Source organism: Lathamus discolor, chromosome Z (genome assembly GCF_037157495.1).
Source record: "Lathamus discolor isolate bLatDis1 chromosome Z, bLatDis1.hap1, whole genome shotgun sequence".
Taxonomy (NCBI): domain Eukaryota; kingdom Metazoa; phylum Chordata; class Aves; order Psittaciformes; family Psittacidae; genus Lathamus; species Lathamus discolor.
In genome coordinates, this window is record NC_088909.1 from 28642415 (window position 1) to 28662162 (window position 19748).

Sequence of the window (19748 nt, forward strand, 5' to 3'; positions counted from 1 at the left end):
TATGGTCACAGAGCTTCAGCTGCTTGCTTTGCATTGGCACTTCAGGTTTCCCTTATTTATCTCCTGTCTCTGAAGTTCAATGTTTGTTTGGTTTCTCATCACTGAATTAAGCAGTCATTCCTTTATTTCATCAGTGTTGCTCCTCTTGAGCCTGCAGTGACTCCCATCTAGACTACCGTCCTTTTGGTATTCTACACCCAGACTTTGTTGACTCCCCATTCCCTTGTTGTGCCATATTTTGAAATCTTTCCCCATGAAAGTCAGTGCAGAAAAGATGAATACAGGAAATGAAAATCCAGGTTTAAAGGAAGAAAATGTGTCCTGGACGATGTGTAACTAACTGTTCCTGCAACATACATGCATCTTGCTGTCAGTTACTTGCTTCTGAAGTCTCTGAGCTTAACCTTCTGCTCCACTCCAGGTAAAGAATTTGGACCTCTGTGTCACTTGCATCAAATCGTAATGAGCATTCATTTTCAAAAAGAAAAAAAAGTAACATAAAGCCATGCCAAAGCAGGAAACCTGTACTTTAAACATAATCTCCTTTAAATATATGGGGGGAGGATGTATGTTTAAAACTGGCAATTGCATCAGCTCTGTATTGTTTGGGGTGAAGGAAGATTGCTCTAAGGAATTCTCCATCACTGTTCAATTTGCTGTTCTTCGTTAAATCCTATGATCCATAATTAAATACAGGACTATGAATTTTTTGCAGTTTGGCTTCCTTCTCTTCAGGGTAACACAGAAGCTGCACTTGAACCAGACATTTTCAGAACTAAAGGTTCTATTTTAAAAAGGAATGATTTTTTTAAGTAGTTGACACACTTGGTGTTGAAGCTGCCAAATGTCAGGAAGTTTAAAGCCAGGGTCTCTGTGTATCTTTTGATTTAAGTTGTGATAAAGCAAAGGAAGAGGTGCAGAGAGGATCCATTGTCACAAGGTGCACCTGCTTTCAGAGGTAGGAAATTGGCCTCACATATTATTGAAGATATAGGGAGTGGTACAGTTGATGTGTGCTGTCCCAGAGCTGCAGATGCTGCATGGCTGACAGTAACCAATGAGACAATCAGGGTTGTAACAACAGAGGCATGAGATGCCCTGTTACCTTTCTGTGAAGAGCTCTATACAGTATCTGTTCCATCTCAAAAAGATGCATAAGTTCATTCTTTTGTGAGTGCAAATTTAAATGACCAGTTTACAACAGGAAAATGGTCATCGTGCAAGGGAGGCAGGAACACTCAGTCTTAATTTTTAGTTTCTTGGGCTTTCTCCATCTCAACCCTTTTTCTTCTTTCAATACACAGTTAAGTAGATCTGACATACACCACTGCAGCTATTTCAGAAGTTCTGAACTTTTAGAAACACAAGTTACTATATTGATACTTCAGTTCATCTGCACATCCTTAAAGAGTGCACATCCAGCGCTGGTGCTGAAAAGTAGTCAGTTCTCTTACATTACTCATGCATGCAACAAGGAAAGGCCACATGCATCTCAAATTCTCTCATCGAGTAACACTCAATGATGAGAAACACATGCTAATTCTGATGTTATTTTGAAAAAGGCAGTGTAAAAATAATTTTTCACTCCCTATATTCAGTAGCAAAATGCAGTTGACAGCTTGTCTCTTAATTTCAGCCCACTGCCAGGGACAGACTTTTAGCCATGGAGTGAACTACACCCCTCAACCATGTGTAGAATCCATATAATAGACTCTGCTGTTAAACGAGGAAATAAATTATCAGTCTTAACCTAGAATCAGCCTACTTAATCCAGAGGACACAGATAAATTTAAGAGGCACACAAGTCGTATTTTAAGGCTTGTGGCATGCTCTCATACAACATTCTTGTGAATTTGGAGAGATACGGATTTTATGTATAGATACTTGATGGATAAGGAATTGGCTTGATAGCTGCATCCAAAGAGTTGCAGTCAACAGCTCAGTGTAACAGTAACAGCTAGTGTCCTTCAAGGGTCCATCCTGGGACCAGTACTGTTGAGTATCTTCACATTGAGGGATTGAGTGCACCCGCAGAAAGCCTTCAGACTACACCAGGCTGTGTGGTCCAGTTGACATGCCTGTAGGATGGGATGTTACACAGTGGGACCTTGACATGCTTGAGAGGTGGGTCCATGCAAACCTCATGGAGCTCAACAAGGCCAAATGCAAGGTCCTGAACCTGGGTTGGGGCAATCCCAAGCACAGCTACAGGCTGGGGGAGACTGGATTGGGAGCAGCCCTGAGGAGGTCTTGGAGGTGTTGGTTGATGAGAAGCTCCCCATAGCCCAGCTTCATTCTGAGCTTGACCCCAGAACCCTCCCTAATGCTGGGCTGCATCCCCAGAGCATGAGCAGCAGGACAAGGGAGGGGATTCTCCCCCTCTGCTGCACTCTGGGGAGACCCCCCTGCAGTCCTGTGTCCAGCTCTGGGGCAACAACACAAGAGGGACATGGAGCTGTTTTTGAGTCTAGAGAAGGCCATGGAGATGCTGCGAGGGCAGTTTTGAAAGATAAGCACAATCCTCATTCTGCTTTGTAGGGACCTCTCTTCCCCTGTGTCACTACACAGAAGCCTAGAGGGCATCCAGAAGTGTTTCTTGGATCTGTCATTTGCCAGGTACTCGATGTGTAATTCATCTGTTATTCACAGGTCTTCATTTCAGGATGCTGCACATTTCAGGGTAAGAAAAATGAAATTTATGATTAAATTTATAAACAGGGAATATTTGAAACGATGCCTTGTTGCCCAACTGTAGTCTGTCATGCAAAGAAGTTTTCCTTCTTTCCCCTTGGCCAGCTTGCGACAGCCTCCTCCAGCAGCCAAGCAGGGTTAATTTACTGATGTTTGGCCATCACTGTGGGCAAATGAGATAGTACCATCTCAGAATTCTGCGTCTTAAACCTGGTGCTTCTGTAGCACAATGTGGAATTTGTAGAAAAAAACAAAAAATCCCTAATTTGTATCTTAGTTTTATAGTGGTGATGAAGTCCCTATAAATACAGTTGTGATAGAGCCTTTGATAACTGTACCCATCATCTAATCTTATAATTTCCCTCCTTGCTCTTTCGTGTGGAGTTTACAAAGGCCTTTTGTTACCAAACAAAATCCTGAAATCAGAAGGGGTTGTCAGAGAAGATAAGTTATCGTCAGTCCACATGGCGTCCATATGAAGTTCAGTCTTCAGTAGTTCAAGAGCCATTATAGATAGCATATCCCCTGCGCAGAGAAGGTGTGCTTTGAACAGCTGAACGTGGCGACTGGTTGACCATTTCAAATTGCCAGATCATGTTTGTTCTCAGAGCAAAATTTCAGGAGGCATGCACATAGTATAACATTATTAAAGAAAATTGGAGCTGGAGCACTAGTGAGAAGTAGAAAATCTCAAGTTTTAAGACTAGATGGGTAAGAAAGGCAAATAACAAATTAACAAGCTGAATTAGTGACACTGCAGTTCTAAGATTTTTTAACAGATCTGTCTAGATTAGTTTAATTTTTTAGTTTTTTTCTTTGTTTAGCTTTGCTTTCCCTAAATTTTTCCAAAGTGCCACTGGTTATAGATGAGCTTGTATAGAGATAGCTACATATCTTGGCAAGATACCCACTACTTTCAAATAAAAGAGCTAGGTGATTTAGGTGCACTGGGAGTTAGACAAAAATGAGACCTTCTTTATGTGACTATCCTGAAAAACTGTGACATTTAGCAAACATATATACCAGCTCATGTAGGTAAGACAAGAATTAGATTAATTAGACTTCAGCTGTGTGTGACAAGCCACAACAGGTAAACTTCCCTGTGTCAGCACTGAACAATTTGTACAAACTGACTGTTCACTCTTCCACTGTTTTATTTTCACTTCTCCCACATTCAAGATTAATGACAAATTTCCAGCATCAATAAGACAGCTCTCCTGAAAGATTAATAAAAGTTCACTTGAAAGAACCCTGTAGATGGATCTCAGTTTCTTAACAGCCAGCAGTCCCTTTGAGTGTGAGTGGTAGGTAACAGTAACTCCTGGTTGTTAATACCCAACAAAATAGCCTATTTTTAACTTTTTTGGGTGTATATTATCATCAGCTTTTGGCAGATAGAAGTATTGTTTCTTAATATTCCTAATTATTTTTGGAGTAGTTTAGTCATGGTCTGCAAACACCTGGTTCATGGATGCCAGTGTAGATAGTGTTACTGCAGCTCTGCAGCTTTAGTGTTTTACTACTTTTGCACAGCTATCCCCACTTGCCGGCAGGACAGTCTGTAGAACAGTCCTCAGCTCATCCTTTTTTTTAAAGAAAGCATTTTGCATTTACTCAGATACCTAAAATATGCTACTATAATAGGATCTATTGATAACTTAACTTAAATCAACTTCTTAGACAAACCAGAATCCATATTTTTTATACACAGACGTTACAAGTTTGGTTGGTAGATCAGGTACATTTTCACTATCTTCATCCAAATTTGAGAGCTGGGACAAATACTTTTCAGACTGTGATTTTTAGGGTTGTTTTCTTGAAGAAGCATCATTTCACATCCTGGTAAACATGATGATAAATTTATGAACTTGTAAGGATATTTATATACTATAGTTTGATGATGGTAATTATTTAATGTGCATTTTACAAATTAAAAAGTGGTTATCAGACAGATTTTAAACAGTGCGCACTTGGGAATAATCACTGAGCATGAAATATTTCTCATGGTGTTCCTTTGACTCCGACTGGCATGTTTCACCAACAAACTAAACATTCAGTCATTCATATTCACATTTGCATGTGGAAAGGTCTTGACGTAGCCAGTGCAAGTTAAATACAAGACCGCTATGAAGGCTGTATTTACCTGAAAATAATTTACTAGGCACTGTTGACCACATGGGAGCATGGCACAGTGCTAAGGAAAAAGGCGTAGTTTGGTCCTTGAATTTATAGGGAAAGGGACAGTCTGTCATGGAATCATGGGATCATAAAATAATGATAGGTTGGAAAAGACCTTTAATATCATCAAGTCCAACCATTAACCCAGCACGGCCAAGGCCACCACTAAACTATGTCCCCAGGTGCCACATCTACACATCTGTTAAATACTTCCAGGGATAGTGACTCCACCACTGCTCTGGGCAGCCTGTTCCAGTGCTTGACAAGCCTTTCATTGAAGTTTTTCCTAATATCCAACCTTGTTCTTTCCCTTTTTTGCTTGGAAGAAGAGACCAATCCTCCTAATTACAAGCTGCTTACAAGTAGTTGTAGAGAGCGAGTCTCCTGTAAGACTTTTTCTCCAGACTAAACACCCCCAGGTCCCTCAGGGGTTCCTCACCACACTTGTCCTCCAGGCCCTTCACCAGCCCCATTGCCCCTCTCTGGACCTGCTTCAATGTCTTTCTTTTAGAGAAGGACCAAAAACTGATTCTAGGTGAGGCCTCAGGATTGCCCAGTACAGGGGGACAAAGCAGGGGTCTGATAGTACCTGCCCAGGGCATTTGTGATATTGCTCTGTGATTGGCCCTTTTGCAATGCAGCATCTTAGCATCAGTTGAAATAGTAGATGGTGCAGGAAAGAGCTTCAGGACTGTTCAGATAGTTTAAAGGGAGCTCAGGCTTTGAGGCTTGGACCTCCTCTCTAACAAGTTTTAAAAGTTTATTGGAGCCACAGTAATTAAATTTTATAAGCTAACCTTTGCTCCTAAACACAAATAAGATATATCAACATCAAAATTCCAGAGCCCAAACTGCTAGTATACTGGCAGTGGTGATTTACTTGCCAATGAGTATGATCATTTTGAAATCAAGAGACACTCTGTAAAACATCTTACAAACACCACCAAGACTTCTGCATGCTAGATGTGCTTCACATCTAGCCACGGCAGTTGTGTGAAACAAAGAATATGGGTCAGAAAAAAATCTAGCACTGAAATTTGGCTTGATGCAACCTTTTTACCAGCTTTCAAAGCTTGACAAGTATGTTGGCACACCATTCCTGACTGCACACCCTAGTGTGCTCTGTCTTCTGTTTTGCTGCTAACAACCATCATGCTGCTGGCTGCTGTTACTCAACTGTCTGGGCAGCACTGGGTTCATGTGTAGAAGGGAGATTCTCCAGCTGATTGTTGAAGGTGGAAAACAACAAAGAACTTCTCAGAGTCCTCGGAAAAACAGGCCTGATTGAAGATGAAGATGTACCTTCCTGCTTGTGAAGTATGTTGGCATGTGAAACAGCAGCATAGAAAGGAAAAGTGGAGGGGGGTTAGATGTTTTTTTTTTTTAATCAAGCCAGGAAGTGGGAAATACCCTACATACCTAGAGAGATTTTAAAAAGAAGACAGTTTAATCACTAATAGATTGCACCTTATTGCAATCATGATTTAACAGGAAATTTTCTCTATTCTAAAAGAGAGCAGGTACTCTCTAATAAATCAGATGAAGCACATAATTTTGTGTTAAATACAACTGAAAAATACGTGAGACTTTTTAGGGATATGGAGTTTGCAAACTTGAGTACACATAAAACTGAATATGTATAAAACTGAACAGGAAAATTTTCAGTATATGATCCTTAAACTGAGAGAACATTAGGGAGAACAAAATGGTGTCACCATACAATTAAAGGCTGACTATGCACACAGACAATATCTAAGTCCACCCTACATGGGGAATTTTAATTCAGATATTTGCTAACTTTTGATGTTTCATTTTGCAGTGTTAATAATGTTCATTTAGCATATGCTATCTATTTTACAGCATCTTGGAGAGAGGTACTTAAAATTAGTTTAAATAGGTAAGTAGGACTTATAAATGGCTAAGATGTCATTTACATATGAAAAAGCACATAATAGCAAAATAATGTGAGGATATCTTGGATATATAAGCAGAATCACCTTTTATCAGACCAAAATAATGGTTTTCCAGCTTTCATTTTATTCAGTCATGTATTCACTAATATATTAGGAATAGATATGAATATTTTGAAGCATTTACTTTCCCAGATCCAAAAGAATTTTTTTCTATGGTTCTCCAAGTCCCAATTATTTCAAATTTCCAATTACTGTTCAAATTTGTGACTAAACAAAATGTTAATATTGCCAACTTAAATGCATATTTTGCATTCTTTAGAATGTATATACATAGTATTTCTTTCATGGCATCCTGCAACAGGGAATACTGATGTTTATTAGCTCATCTCTGTCTTGGGTTTAGCAGTAGCAGTCATTTTTAATTTTTTTTTCTCCTTCTTAGTAGCCAGTGCAGTGCTGTGTTTTTGACTTTCGGCCTGGGAACAGCTCTGATAACACTAATACTTAGTCTGACCAAGGACTTTGGGAGTCTCATGCTCTGCCAGGGAGGAGGGTAAGCCGGGAGGAAGCATAGACAGGACACCTGACCCAAGCTAGCCATACCACAACCACATACCACATACCACAACCCTTCACGCCTGGGAGGTAACCGGGAGTTACCCAGAAGGGCACGCTCTGCTCGGTCGGGCTCATTTCAGTGAGCGGTATCGTATTCTCTTCCCTTGTTATTTCTCTTATCATTATTATTATTGGTGGCAGTAGTAGTGTTTGGTATTATACCTTAGTTACTGGGCTGTTCTTATCTCAACCTGTGGGAGTTACATTCTTTTGATTCTCCTCCCCATCCCTCCAGGAGGCGGGGTTGTGGGGGTGGGGAGTAGACTGCATGGCTGACTTGCTGACAGGGCTTAAATCACGACAATCTCCTATATGATAAAGATTTTTTCACTGTTGCTTTCTTACTAGAGAAAAATAGAAAGTGCACAAACCAAAACAAACTCAGTATTCACTGTCCCTTTATTCTATTAGAGCAGGCTGTTCTGCATGCATGTATAAAAATAATAATCTGTCATTAATAACCACTCCACGCAGTGAAGGTCTGCTTCTCAGACCAACTCAGTCTGAGCATCTTCAGTGGATTGCTTTGAGATCATGTGTCTCAGCTGCAGAAAGGCTAAATGGAAGTTCTGATGTGTCCCAAGCCAGCTGCATCAACATAACTTACTCCCTCTGGCCAAACAACATCAGCTTCAGAAGCAGCTATTATTTACACCTTTTCTTTAAGGGTCCTTTTTTAAAATACTATAAATGGCTATTACAGAAGAACTGTAAGTGTCACTAATTAGTACCTTCCTTGCTAAGATTTTAGACTACTCCTAATTTATTACTGAATCTTTTAGAAAAGTATCAGGTATTCTCATTCTAAAGCAGCACTCCCTTCACTCCCCCTGGAAGGAATAAACTTTTCTATAACCAGTGTCTTTTCCCAGACCCTAGTCTGAGATGAATTCAGCACTGAATCTCTACAAGACACATGGCAGGAAAAGTAGTTGTTGCCCTGTAAACATACAATAAGACATCTCCAAAATATGTAACTGTTCCCCATCCTCAGCCCCATGCAACACCATTATGTAGTTCAGCTGCCTCACGAGCCTCAACATCTTCAAGGAACAGCGCAGGATTTTCTCTTTGTCTTAATTAATTAAAAGGACCATCTGATAGAATATGTAGCACACAACTCTAAATTAGGTTAGAAGATTAGTTTAGAGGATTCATCATGTGTAGTTTGCATGTTTACAGAATGAAGAACAAAAGCCTCATACTAAATGGGGTGTAATTTTTAAGGAGATCTGTATTTAGTGTCTTACAACATTTTGTCTAATCATCTGTAAATTTCCCTGCCAACATAACTAGATTTGTGCCACTGTTACCACTGGCATCCTTAGCTGAGGGAATCCCAGGAGTGTTACCAAATCATTTTACATACTGCCAGTGTAATGGATATATCAAACGAATGCAAGCCAACACAAGTTACAGCAAAGCCAAGGACACTGTATGTTATGCTGAGGGTAGATTTGGCCCTTCACCAAGTCAATGTACTGGGAAGCAGCAGGATGACTTGGTCATTTTAAAGCTCTAGAGTCCCCACTGGAATAGTGCAAATCACCTGACTATCTGCACCAGTCTCCGCAACTCAGTCACTGCAGAAATGAATGTGACCACGAGCACAGCATGCTGACAAGGGAGAAGATTTTCCACACAACTTTGTGTAAACATTTCTATGAAATTCACAAAGACCTGTGAAATGCTAGTACATCCATTCTGTAAATACAGATATACTACCTTCTGATTTGAATTTTACACGGTGTTTTTAATTTTTACAAGACAAGGATAAATAGGACAAAAATGGATAGAAGGAACTCTCTTTTCAACATGTTTTAGTTTAATGACAGATATTTGTAATATTAGTTTTATTAAAGGGTACTAAAATATGTAGACACAAGCCTTTTTAAAGGAAAAACTGCTTTTTTTTGCAACTCTGGAAACCAAAGTAAACTATGGCATGAGATGGGTAACAAAGATTTCCAGGACTGAAAATGCAAAGTTTAACTTAGTACAAATGATATAGCACAGGTGGTCGCATTCAGATCTGCTAGATCTAGAAAACTAGAAGGCATTAGTACTGGAAAAAATTTGCCCCAAAAGTGCATTGACTCAATGCATCTGACTTCCAGGTTCTGCTAGAGGAAAGTATTAACAACATGGGAGAAACTACAATGTAGGGCTCATGTAGGCTGTGAAATCAGTACTGCTTCAGTTGCCAGAAAAAAAATTTAGGCCAGCACCAAGGGTGAGAATTCAAGATTCAACCAATGCAGTTTGTTTGGAAGCTAACTGTTAAAAAGATCTAAGCAAAGCGCTTGAATGCTTCTACTATAGTTTCCAGAGTAGCTAATAAAGCCTTCATCTGTTCCCCAGGGAAGAAATCCATATTTGCAGATATTTCCTGAAGAAATTGTGGAAGCTTTTGAAAAGTTTCTAGCTCTTTAAAATACATATCTACTAGCCAATCTGCAGAAAACGTATTTTTCATCTCACAGTTATCACGAGCCATTACTGGAAGTACATTTGAACAACCTACCTCTCTGAGAGTTAAAGTAAAGGGTGAAGACAGATTATAAACTGAACAAAAATTCAATAGCATCTTATTAAATAAAATCATCAACAGTTCTCTCTGCTGACTGTAAAAATCTTGATCTGTGCGTTCATAGAAGCTTTCAATACTCTCTTCCGGATGAACAACATTCAAAAGTTCTTGCTTTACTGGGATGGACTCAACACAATCCAGTGGCAAGTTTCCAGTGCAATCCCTCTGCTGTAGAAGGACTGGTCCTGCAGGAAAAATATAAACATTAATAATAACAGTATTTAAATTTGGCAGCCAAACAAGATCCCCCCCTCACCCCTCCTCCCTAAAAGCTAGAAGTGTGTTTAAATTCCGTTTTGTTATGTTATGTTGATGTAACTGATAAGTTACACATTTACAATACAATCTAGAACATGCAGAGAGGCCCTTTGTAACAATTTCTTTTCAGTATTGTCTTAATTTACAGAGAGTATGTAAAAACTTAATGTTAGTACTGCTGTAAAATTCTATTAAGCCTTTTATAGACCAGATTATTTGCTGACACTGACTCCAAATTAAATGCATGTTACTATGATGGTCTTTATTCTACTGGTCCAGATGCTGTGGCTGACCTTGTCTTAGACTATGCAGCAAGGTAAACTATTGAGGTAGGAATCTTGGTCTCCCCCAACAAGTGAATTTCAAAATTTGGTCTTAACAGACTTATGAAATGCAAAAAGTATTCACTCAAATAGTTTTAAAGTAAGTAAATGGGACATGTTTTACTTGTTCAGATTTTACTACATTCTTCTGGCGTTTCCTGTTTATTAGTACAATGAAGCTATTAATATTTAAACAGTTTACAGATGACTTCATAAGCTTAAGAAAGGCTGTACCAGAAAAAAAAAAAAATGAAGGCAGTTAATATGCTACAGGTGGCGGTTTTCAAAGATGAACACATCCGGAATCCTTTTACATGTGGGGTTACTGTGCTAAAGGAACGATGTCATTTTAACTTAAATACAGTTTTAGAAATATGTTTTAATAACAAGAGGTAATTCACTGCATTACATATCCATGCTAGAGGTTGTAACTTTGATGTGATGAAAGCTGTATCATTTTACGCCATCACTGATTATCCAGTGCAATTAATTTTTGCAAGCTGAAGGTTTCTAGAGACAGAGATGTGTTCTAAATTATTGAGCTGAGTAAATTCACACTCAATGAGTAACATGCCTTCTACCACAGTCTTGTCAGTTATTTGACAGGCCAAAATCCAGAGCGTGACAAAGGCAAAGGTAAGGGTATATGCAACCTATGCAACCTCACAGTTGCCAGAAAACCTTGATGAATGCAAGTGCAAGTAGAGCTCTTCCCCTAGGACAACAGGATCATCCACTACCTATTCTTCACAATAGCCTAGAAAAAATGCACATCTGTCAGTGCAATGCCATTTCAAATTGAGGAGTTGAGCTTACTATAATATTGGCTATTGCATCACTTAGACCGATTGAACTGAGCCCAGGTATTGGCTTGGCATGTCAGATACATGGTTCAGTAGATATATAGAACACCTGGGAGCCACAGATCTGAGGCTCAGCAAACACAGAGGTAGAACTGCAGAGAAAAGTATTGATTATGACCTGGTGCTTGCACAACAGGCACAGAAATAGCCTTTAGGGGGCAGGAGAAGACTGTAAATACAGAGGGTCTAATGCCAAGAATGAAACAAAATTCTGTTTCTCTACCTTAATTAAGTAATAGGTCATCTAAATACAGTGCATTCTTCTGCCTCATGGGTATACATACAATGATTTTTATAAAAAAAATCTGGTCCTGGTGTATAACGCACAGAGATTAAACTGACAAAGTAGGTTAATGGTAAGGCTATCACAACTATTTGCTTTAGTAAATGAATTAAAAGACGGAAGAATTGCTATCCAAGAACATTCTCTGCAGTTGTTTTTAAACAACATGCCAAGTTAATTATATTGATACCGTATATTTCAAGACAAGATACAAGTTCCATGTCACTGAACACAAAATAGTGTTCAAAACATTTATCATGCCTGCCTAAGGGGCAATGTATCTTTTTTTAGAAACTAAGATGCCCCTCCCACTATTATTCCTAAACAGCAGTTATGATTACAATATAGATTCCTTTCTTAAACTAATTGCCAAGCTAATTGTGTTCTTCAAAGATCACCACATTAATTTTCATAAATGCTGAACAAATTTATGTTCAAATGCATTATTATATAGAGATATACTGATCTATTTTTGCATTGTGGTAAAAATAGATCAAAAAAAAAAAGAAAACCCTTAGTTTTGCTGGGTAATCTTTATCTTCATTAATGAGTTTGGAGAATATAGTTACAATGCATATGGTGTAAAATACAGAAGAAAAACATTACCATATTGTAAAAAATGTGAAAATCCTGGTTAATTTCATATTCAGCTGATCAAGATACGTGTGAAAACAGTATTATTTTTATTGTGACCAAAACAGCTTGACTTAAAAATGTTTAAAAATAAATATTTCATCATAACATTGTATTTTAAGCAACTATTAAGAAAAACACCACGAACTTCATATGCACTCAGAACAGTGGATAATTTACCTAAACCAGTTTAGCATATATGCACTCACCCCCATACTGAAGTAGCAGCTTGCCAATTTCTACATGTCCATTTGACAGTGCATCATGCAAAGGAGTCACCCCGTCCACTTGACTGAGCAGGTCTACCTCTGGACAACGCTGCAAAATTTCACGGACACACACTGTGCTGCCATGGTTACAGGCTTCATGCAAAGGCGTCCAGCCAGCATAGTCTGAATTATAAATCAAGGGAAGTTTTAAAACGGCAGAAGTAGTACTAAAATGTTAATAATGCAATTCATTAGACAGCAAAGCACTTTGCTTTTTATTATTCATCACAGTGGCAGCTAGTGATTTCAAACCAAGAAATTAGATTGGAAAATATCTGGAAAATATTGAATAGGTATTTAAAAAATCAACAGAAAATGTGATATCAAAACACACTTCAGCAATAAATTAACCTTTCCTTAATGTTTGCAATAAAGTCTTCATTTTGTGGTGTTTAAAGTAATAAAGACAGTTTTAATAGTATAAATATAAACCTTATTACCAAACAGGTATCAATACAGTTCTTTACTTATTAGTTCTGTAGAGAAAGTGAATAACTTACCTTTAACATTAATGTCTATTCCAGGCAAAGAGAGAAGCCGAATCAATCTCTCCACTTTGTTACTTATGCAAGCTTTATGCAGGGCTGTCTCTCCTACCATAAAAAATTAATAGATTACACTAGACTAGGCAAGATAGCAACTAAAGAAAATAATCAAAGTGCCTGGAACTAGGAGACCTGGCTATATGCCAGAAAATTCAATAATGAGTAAGATTTTCCTTTATCCTGTTTAACCATCTTTCAAGAAAATTCAAAAAAACCCACAGAGCTTCTGTTCCACCAGAGATCCAGCAATGAAATTGTATTGCAAACGGTTTAACACAGGAATTATCTCCCCCCAGTTCAAGGTTTAAAGCTTCAATCACACTATAAAAGCCCCAAGTGATCACAGAACACCAAAAATACTGGGTTTTGAAGCAATAAAACTTTAGAGCGCAGTTGCCCTCCCTTAAATTTATTCATGAACCTCTGTTAAAATGTATGGCTCTTTTTACACAGCATTTATAGCTTAATTCAAATGAATGTTTCTGGCTAAGCACGAGTGCCTCTACACACTCAAGTATAATTCAGAACTTCAAATCTGTTAACAGATGGTTTGCTGTTTCTCAATAGGCTGTCTAACTTGGCTACAGTAGCAAGGGAGGGGGGAAAGAGAGAGAAATAAACGAAGAGGTCTTAATAATAATAAAAGAGAGAAAATCCTCAGGAAAATAAAAAAAAATCCCGGGCCTTAATACCATGTAAAGCTGCAGTAAGTGTGAAAAACTGAACAGCAAGCAACTGAGAACTGCTACTTATATGTAAAGACACCATTAGTTTCTGCATGATAAAAACTTCAGAGCCATTCTAAAACCTGTTTTGCTTTCGCTAAATGATCATGTTTGAACAAGAGCCAGAGGAAAATCTTGACACCAGGTGAAAAATGATGTAACAAACATCTTGGAAATAAAAAATATCGCAGGCTAAATCTCTCAGCATTTGTGATAAGATTTAGATGGTGTATTTTATTATATTAATACCTTCACTATGTAAATCTGTCAGCTCCATACTCATTCTTGCAACAGAAGATACTACTTACAATGTTGGCAGGGAAAGAATAGATAAAAAGCAGTTTGGATTTTTTTCTGCCCTAGTCCTCTAGCTCACTTTTCTTTGTAGAAGTCAGTATGTAATAATTCGCATCAATTTTACTTGCAAAGGCAATAAAGAGAAAGGGAACCACTTCTAAAAATGCATGGCCTGGCTCTGTTATTGAAGCTCTCTTAAATCCCAAAAGAGGGTTAGGGTATTTTTGTCCTTCAGTGCTTGTAATACAATTATGGTTTTAATTTTTTGAACAATCCCAGCTTGCTTTTGCAAAGTTTTTTTAAGCCTTCTCTTGGGTGTCATATTAATATAATTGTGTTTTAAGCGATATATGTAAATTTCTGATGATGAAGATGACAAAAAGTAGTTCCAGCAAGTAATTCTGTTCAGGTAAAGGCTCATGTAAAGTATGATTTATTAAATTTGTTTAGTAAGCTGAAACCAAATTACTGCAGTGCTGTTTTATTCCTTAGGTACTTGGGTTCCAGTATAGCTCAGACAAAAGCCAAATGCCTTTCATAGTCTGGGCTGAATGCCTGGGAGAAAACAGTCCATATGCTTAACACAGCTATGTAACATAGCATACTCCTCAGTCTTTGTTCACAAAATGTCTAGGACTGAAAGAGATGAAGACTGAATTATACTTTCAAATCAGAAGACGTTGATCCTACCAAGCACAGGTTGAGGTGGATTAGCAAAGTAAGGCAGGCAAGACTGGAATGAGCTTGCACAAGCTGTACACTGTATTTAATATCTAGGAGGGGGAGGGGACTGATGAAGGCAGCTTTATTCCACCATATATAAAATCCCTCCTTTTAAATACACATCAGAAAAAAGGAATATGAACCATAAGAAAGTAATTCTTGGGTATAAGCCATAATTTTAGTCAGCACTTACCAGGACAAGATTTTTAAACCTGAAACTGTTGATTCTAACCGTATAAATTTCTTAACATAAATTAGATATATAGAATACCTTTAATATTTCTTCTGTTAAAGTGTACCTCTTCAGCCAAACGGCAGTGATTCTCTTTGGTATATGCAGCCTTACCTTCTGCTTTTGCTCCAACCATCTGTGCCAATGGAGGGCGCTTCTTAAAGACTAAGTCACTGAAGACAGAGCAAAGGGAACATGTCTAAAATCACTATTCCATATTTTCAGATAATGCATGTGTATTTAATGCTTTAAAATACACTATACTTAGATCCTCTACAAATTTCAGAGTAATTTCTGAAACTTAATTACATACTTTTTATTTCATTTAATTATAACTGTATTTAAAACTGTAATAAAATTAAATTACCCACAATTAAACTTCCTTTAAAGTTAATTCTATGAATGGTTCAACTTCTCTATGCACCCTTTAACACTCGGAAAATATAACTACATCAGACTGCATACAGACTGAGACAGATAATGGGGAGAAAGGTGGAACCCCAGCCCAGAGGTGTTACAGGTTTATAATGGAGCTTTCTGACAGTTGCAGTAATTTGTAGACAACAAAACAGGTCATATAAAGTTCAGGAAACATGTCAGGTCAGAAGCTGTCCCCCAAAGCAAGAGTAAAATTGGTGATGTTATAGGTATTACTTACGGTAGATCAGGCAGCACTTTGACTTCGTTCTTATTGCCGTTTAGCATCTGTAATGCCCTTTGAGACCCAGGGCATGGCCACTGCCCTATTTTCTTAGTTTTGTGTATCTCTCTTTCTTCATGCATCCCTATCTCTTGCAAAATGGGCAAATAGGAACTGACCTGTTGCAAAAGCAACATTTTCAATTACTTTGCATACGCTAAATTAAAATGCAGTCAATTTTCTTTTGTCACCCATGATGCAAAGCAGTGATCCACCACTCACGGCTTGCAGTACCTACATTTTTAAAAATATGATCCTAAGTGATGGCATATATAGATTGTTTAAAGCTGTCTTCTGCAATCTTATTTTGTGTTATTGTAATTCACCTTTATGCTGGCCGCAGAGGTGGGTGGGTTGTGTCTGAGCCAGAAAGTAGGAAATTCTAGACTTCTGACGCAGATCTTTGGTAGCTGAGAAAATTTTGATCACTTTAGCTGGATTTAAGACTGAAGTAAAGCTAATTGATTCTCAGTACTTAATGAAAATATTTACAAACTTCCTGCTCACAACCCAGGGAGCAAAACCCAGGGTGTAATTTGGTAAAAAAATACTCCCCTCCTTCATCTCTTCTAAGATGGATCAAGCCCTTAAGCACTGCGAGTGTAATAAGCTAGTTCCTTCTTAGGTGCTGTCCCATTGGTAGGATAGCTTTGGACATTGTAGATACGGCTTCTTTCTTGTAATACAAAGCTTCCAACTCACCTACACCACTCATTTTAAAAAGTCTTGTAAGTTTCTGCAGTTTTGCAAAAGCAAAGGAAAAAGTCCACTGAGGAGACTCATTCAATGATTGCACAATAATAATACATGAAGAAAGATATTAAAGAAGGCTTTGAGTATCTAGCAGATCACTGTAGATTCTACAGGCAACTTGCAGTGGGTGAAGGACACCTTAATTGCACCTTTACTTTACATTTACTGTCAGAGAGTAGCAGGTCACCATTTAAACTCATAGAATAGCCTAGCTGGTAAGATGGTGTATGAGAAGAGCCGGCAAAATTGGACAATAATTAATATTTATTATAGGGAAAGAGAAAGGAGGCACAGTAATGCTAAGGAAAGCCATAAAAAGCACATGAACTTGTTTCAAGCACTACAAAAATTTACATTTAAGTACTTGCAAGAGTGATCAGTAGTCATGGCAATACTAAAAATAGCAATTGCTGCTGCATATGTTCTTGCAACATATGTTAAATATTAGACATAGAGTTGGTTTATTTTTAAAATTCTGACAGTCCTTTGTTCAAGCTCTGTTTAAACATGATGTATTAATAAACAATGTTCTCTATTCACAATACCTCATGTAAAATTCAGGAAAACTTATGTATGGCAAATATATAAAAGTGTAAATTTCTTTTTCTTTGACTCTACCTGGAGAATTTTATGACATATAGAAACAGTTATGGATTCCATGTTCTGTTTATTCATTAGTATTAAGATTATTGAAATGAAGCTCTAAGTTAGGGCATGTCATTACTGTGTGATCTCCCTGATTAGCCCGCATCCTGCCAGTAGTCATGGTTTTGAGAATTTCTTTCACAGTTTTCACCATATATTTCTTCATCAGCTATCAGAAATTGTGATTTGAAGACAGGAAAAGGTTTGCAAGTAGGAGAAAGTTCTTAAGAGGGAAAAATCACAAGAAAACACTGTTGTTCAAAGTCATAAAATCTTGTATGCAACAAATGCTTGGACCCAACAGAATAACAGACCATCATGTCTGCAAAAAAAGTGAAGGAAAATATAACCCAGGAAAATCACACACATTTTCCTTAATTACAAATGTAACACTGCAATAAAGTGTTTATATCAGAGATTATTTTAAAAAGCTTTCATTGTGACCTTTAATGTTAATTGAATGTAAACAGATGACCTGGGTGTTACAGATTCTTTGGTAAGAAAAATCTTACCATTGTTTATAAATTCAGGTCTCCATCAAAGAGAAATTTAAATGCAGTACAGTCTATCCACAGGTGGAAGACAATGCATGCCATGAGCATAACTTCAGACCACAGAAGAAAGGTATTTTCCAAGACTTCCACGAATCCAATTACTTGTAAAATACTTGAGTGTGATGGTAGATAGATGAGTTACTTACTATTTTCTGAAGAGAAAGAGGTTCCGTAGAAATAGTTATACTCCTTTGTAAACACAGTTTTTTAAAAACTGCTTCTGCAACAAACATTTGAAGCCAGAGGGATGGTATGGAACAAATGAACATTTCTAATTCACGCACTGAAAAATCTGGATAAAAACATAGGGAATAGGGGGGAACAGAAAGCCTTAAAATAAGAATATACAAACCTGTACATCTAGAGTTATCTAGAAGATAGCTCTCCCAGATGCTTTTTTCTTCCTGCTATTACAGATTCAGAAGCTAGTCTCTAGGAAAAATACTAAAAATGCTCATATTAAAAAAGATTATATCCATCATCTGATAATAAGACCAGCTTCTAAGAGAATGGTCAACAGACTTTAAAAGGCAAAGCACCACTTTTTATGTGAAAATTTTAAAAAACCTTCACTCGACAAGTTACATCTTGGTTTTGAGAATGATTTATTTGGCAAATTACACGAGCGATCACCTTTAAAATCTGTGACACAATACAAACGCAATTCAGACAAAATGAGTAACACATAAATAAAGAACAAGTAATGCAGGGTGATCTATAAACTCTACATTAAAAATGACTGTAAGCAAATTTCAACCCCATTCAGATGTGCCAAATAGTTCATACTGTCTAAAAACCAACCAACCAACTAAAAACCAGACAATGGCTGAAGAATATATATCTGCCTCAATATATATGGCATATATCTGGCTACCTTTCTTTGTTTTTGGAAAAGGAGACAGAATGACTGATTTTTCTTGTAGGGTGGTAAGAATTTCTATTTTGATTCCAGCAAATTAATTTTTTTCAAAATAGCAAATGAAACAGGTGGAAAGCAAAGGCTGTCATGAGGAAGAAAGTCTTTACTGTATTAAGGGACTACTCTATTCCACTAAATAGTACTCATACATTAATTGTTAGACATTAACGTTAATTGTAGGCTCAATCAAAACAGAAACACAAGTTTTGAGAGTACAGATCTTTCCTCCTCCAAAAGCAACAGAATTTAGAAGAACTCTACAACAATTTAAAAGACTTTAAGCACTGTGGGCTGAACCAAGCAGCAGTAATCATCAGTAGGTCAAATAACTTTCACTCTTTATAACCAGACTGTGAATGTTGTTCTTGTGAATCCTCTCAATAAAGGAGAGCATAGAAAGTATAATTTTCCATTTGTGTACTGGAAAGTAAAAAAGTCTTACAGAAATACATATCAAAGATTCTCCCTATTACATGACAGCTAGCAAATCTTTTTGAAAGATGGCATCATAGTAGGTACTAAAAGCCCCATTGATTTGAATAGTATAAAGTTCCAAGTGATTTGGCCTTCTATGATCTAAAGGAGGCTATAACAGCTCTGATGATTTGCTTTCTATGAGACTGGAGTAACCAGGATGTCCATATTTCATAACTGGGGGGAAGTTTTGGTTGGAATTAAGTTTCAAAATTAAATTAAAGCATTCGGTAGTTTTCTTGAGATTATTTTTTTCTTGTCTTTTGAGTTCCTCATTCTATAGTTGTTAAAAGGACAGATACCTTGAAAAACATGCCATGTTAAATGATATTTGAATTGTTACATTTCTCTTTATCTAGTATATTTAATGAAGAGGAACAATACTGATTCATTTGGTTAGTTGGAATTTTCCTCCCCTTCCCCCCACATAAAGTCTGTTAAGGATGTGGAATGAAACAGTGAAATGTTTCATTTGGAGTCTGCATGGGTCAAAGAGTTCAGCACAGCTTCTGGACTCATGGATGAAGTGTCTTTAGTGAAAAAAAAATCAAGTTTGTGGAGT

General features: G+C 37.4%; 1 protein-coding gene across 7 annotated transcripts in view; it reads right to left on the bottom strand.

Annotated features, from left to right (window-relative positions):
- Positions 1–6867: 6867 nt before the first annotated feature.
- Positions 6868–19748, bottom strand: part of SLF1 (SMC5-SMC6 complex localization factor 1) — a 36031-nt gene continuing 23150 nt past the window's right edge. For 6 of the 7 annotated variants that reach the window (XM_065663720.1, XM_065663723.1, XM_065663719.1 and 3 more), the window contains 6 exons: positions 17940–18085; positions 15800–15960; positions 15181–15314; positions 13120–13212; positions 12560–12742; positions 6868–10175 (listed from right to left, as the gene is read on the bottom strand). In XM_065663720.1, the coding sequence (XP_065519792.1) occupies positions 9691–10175; positions 12560–12742; positions 13120–13212; positions 15181–15314; positions 15800–15960; positions 17940–18085 (1202 nt within the window). In that variant the 3' untranslated portion in view covers positions 6868–9690. The remainder of the gene's footprint in view (positions 10176–12559; positions 12743–13119; positions 13213–15180; positions 15315–15799; positions 15961–17939; positions 18086–19748) is intronic. The other variant, XM_065663722.1, reaches the window with a different exon arrangement.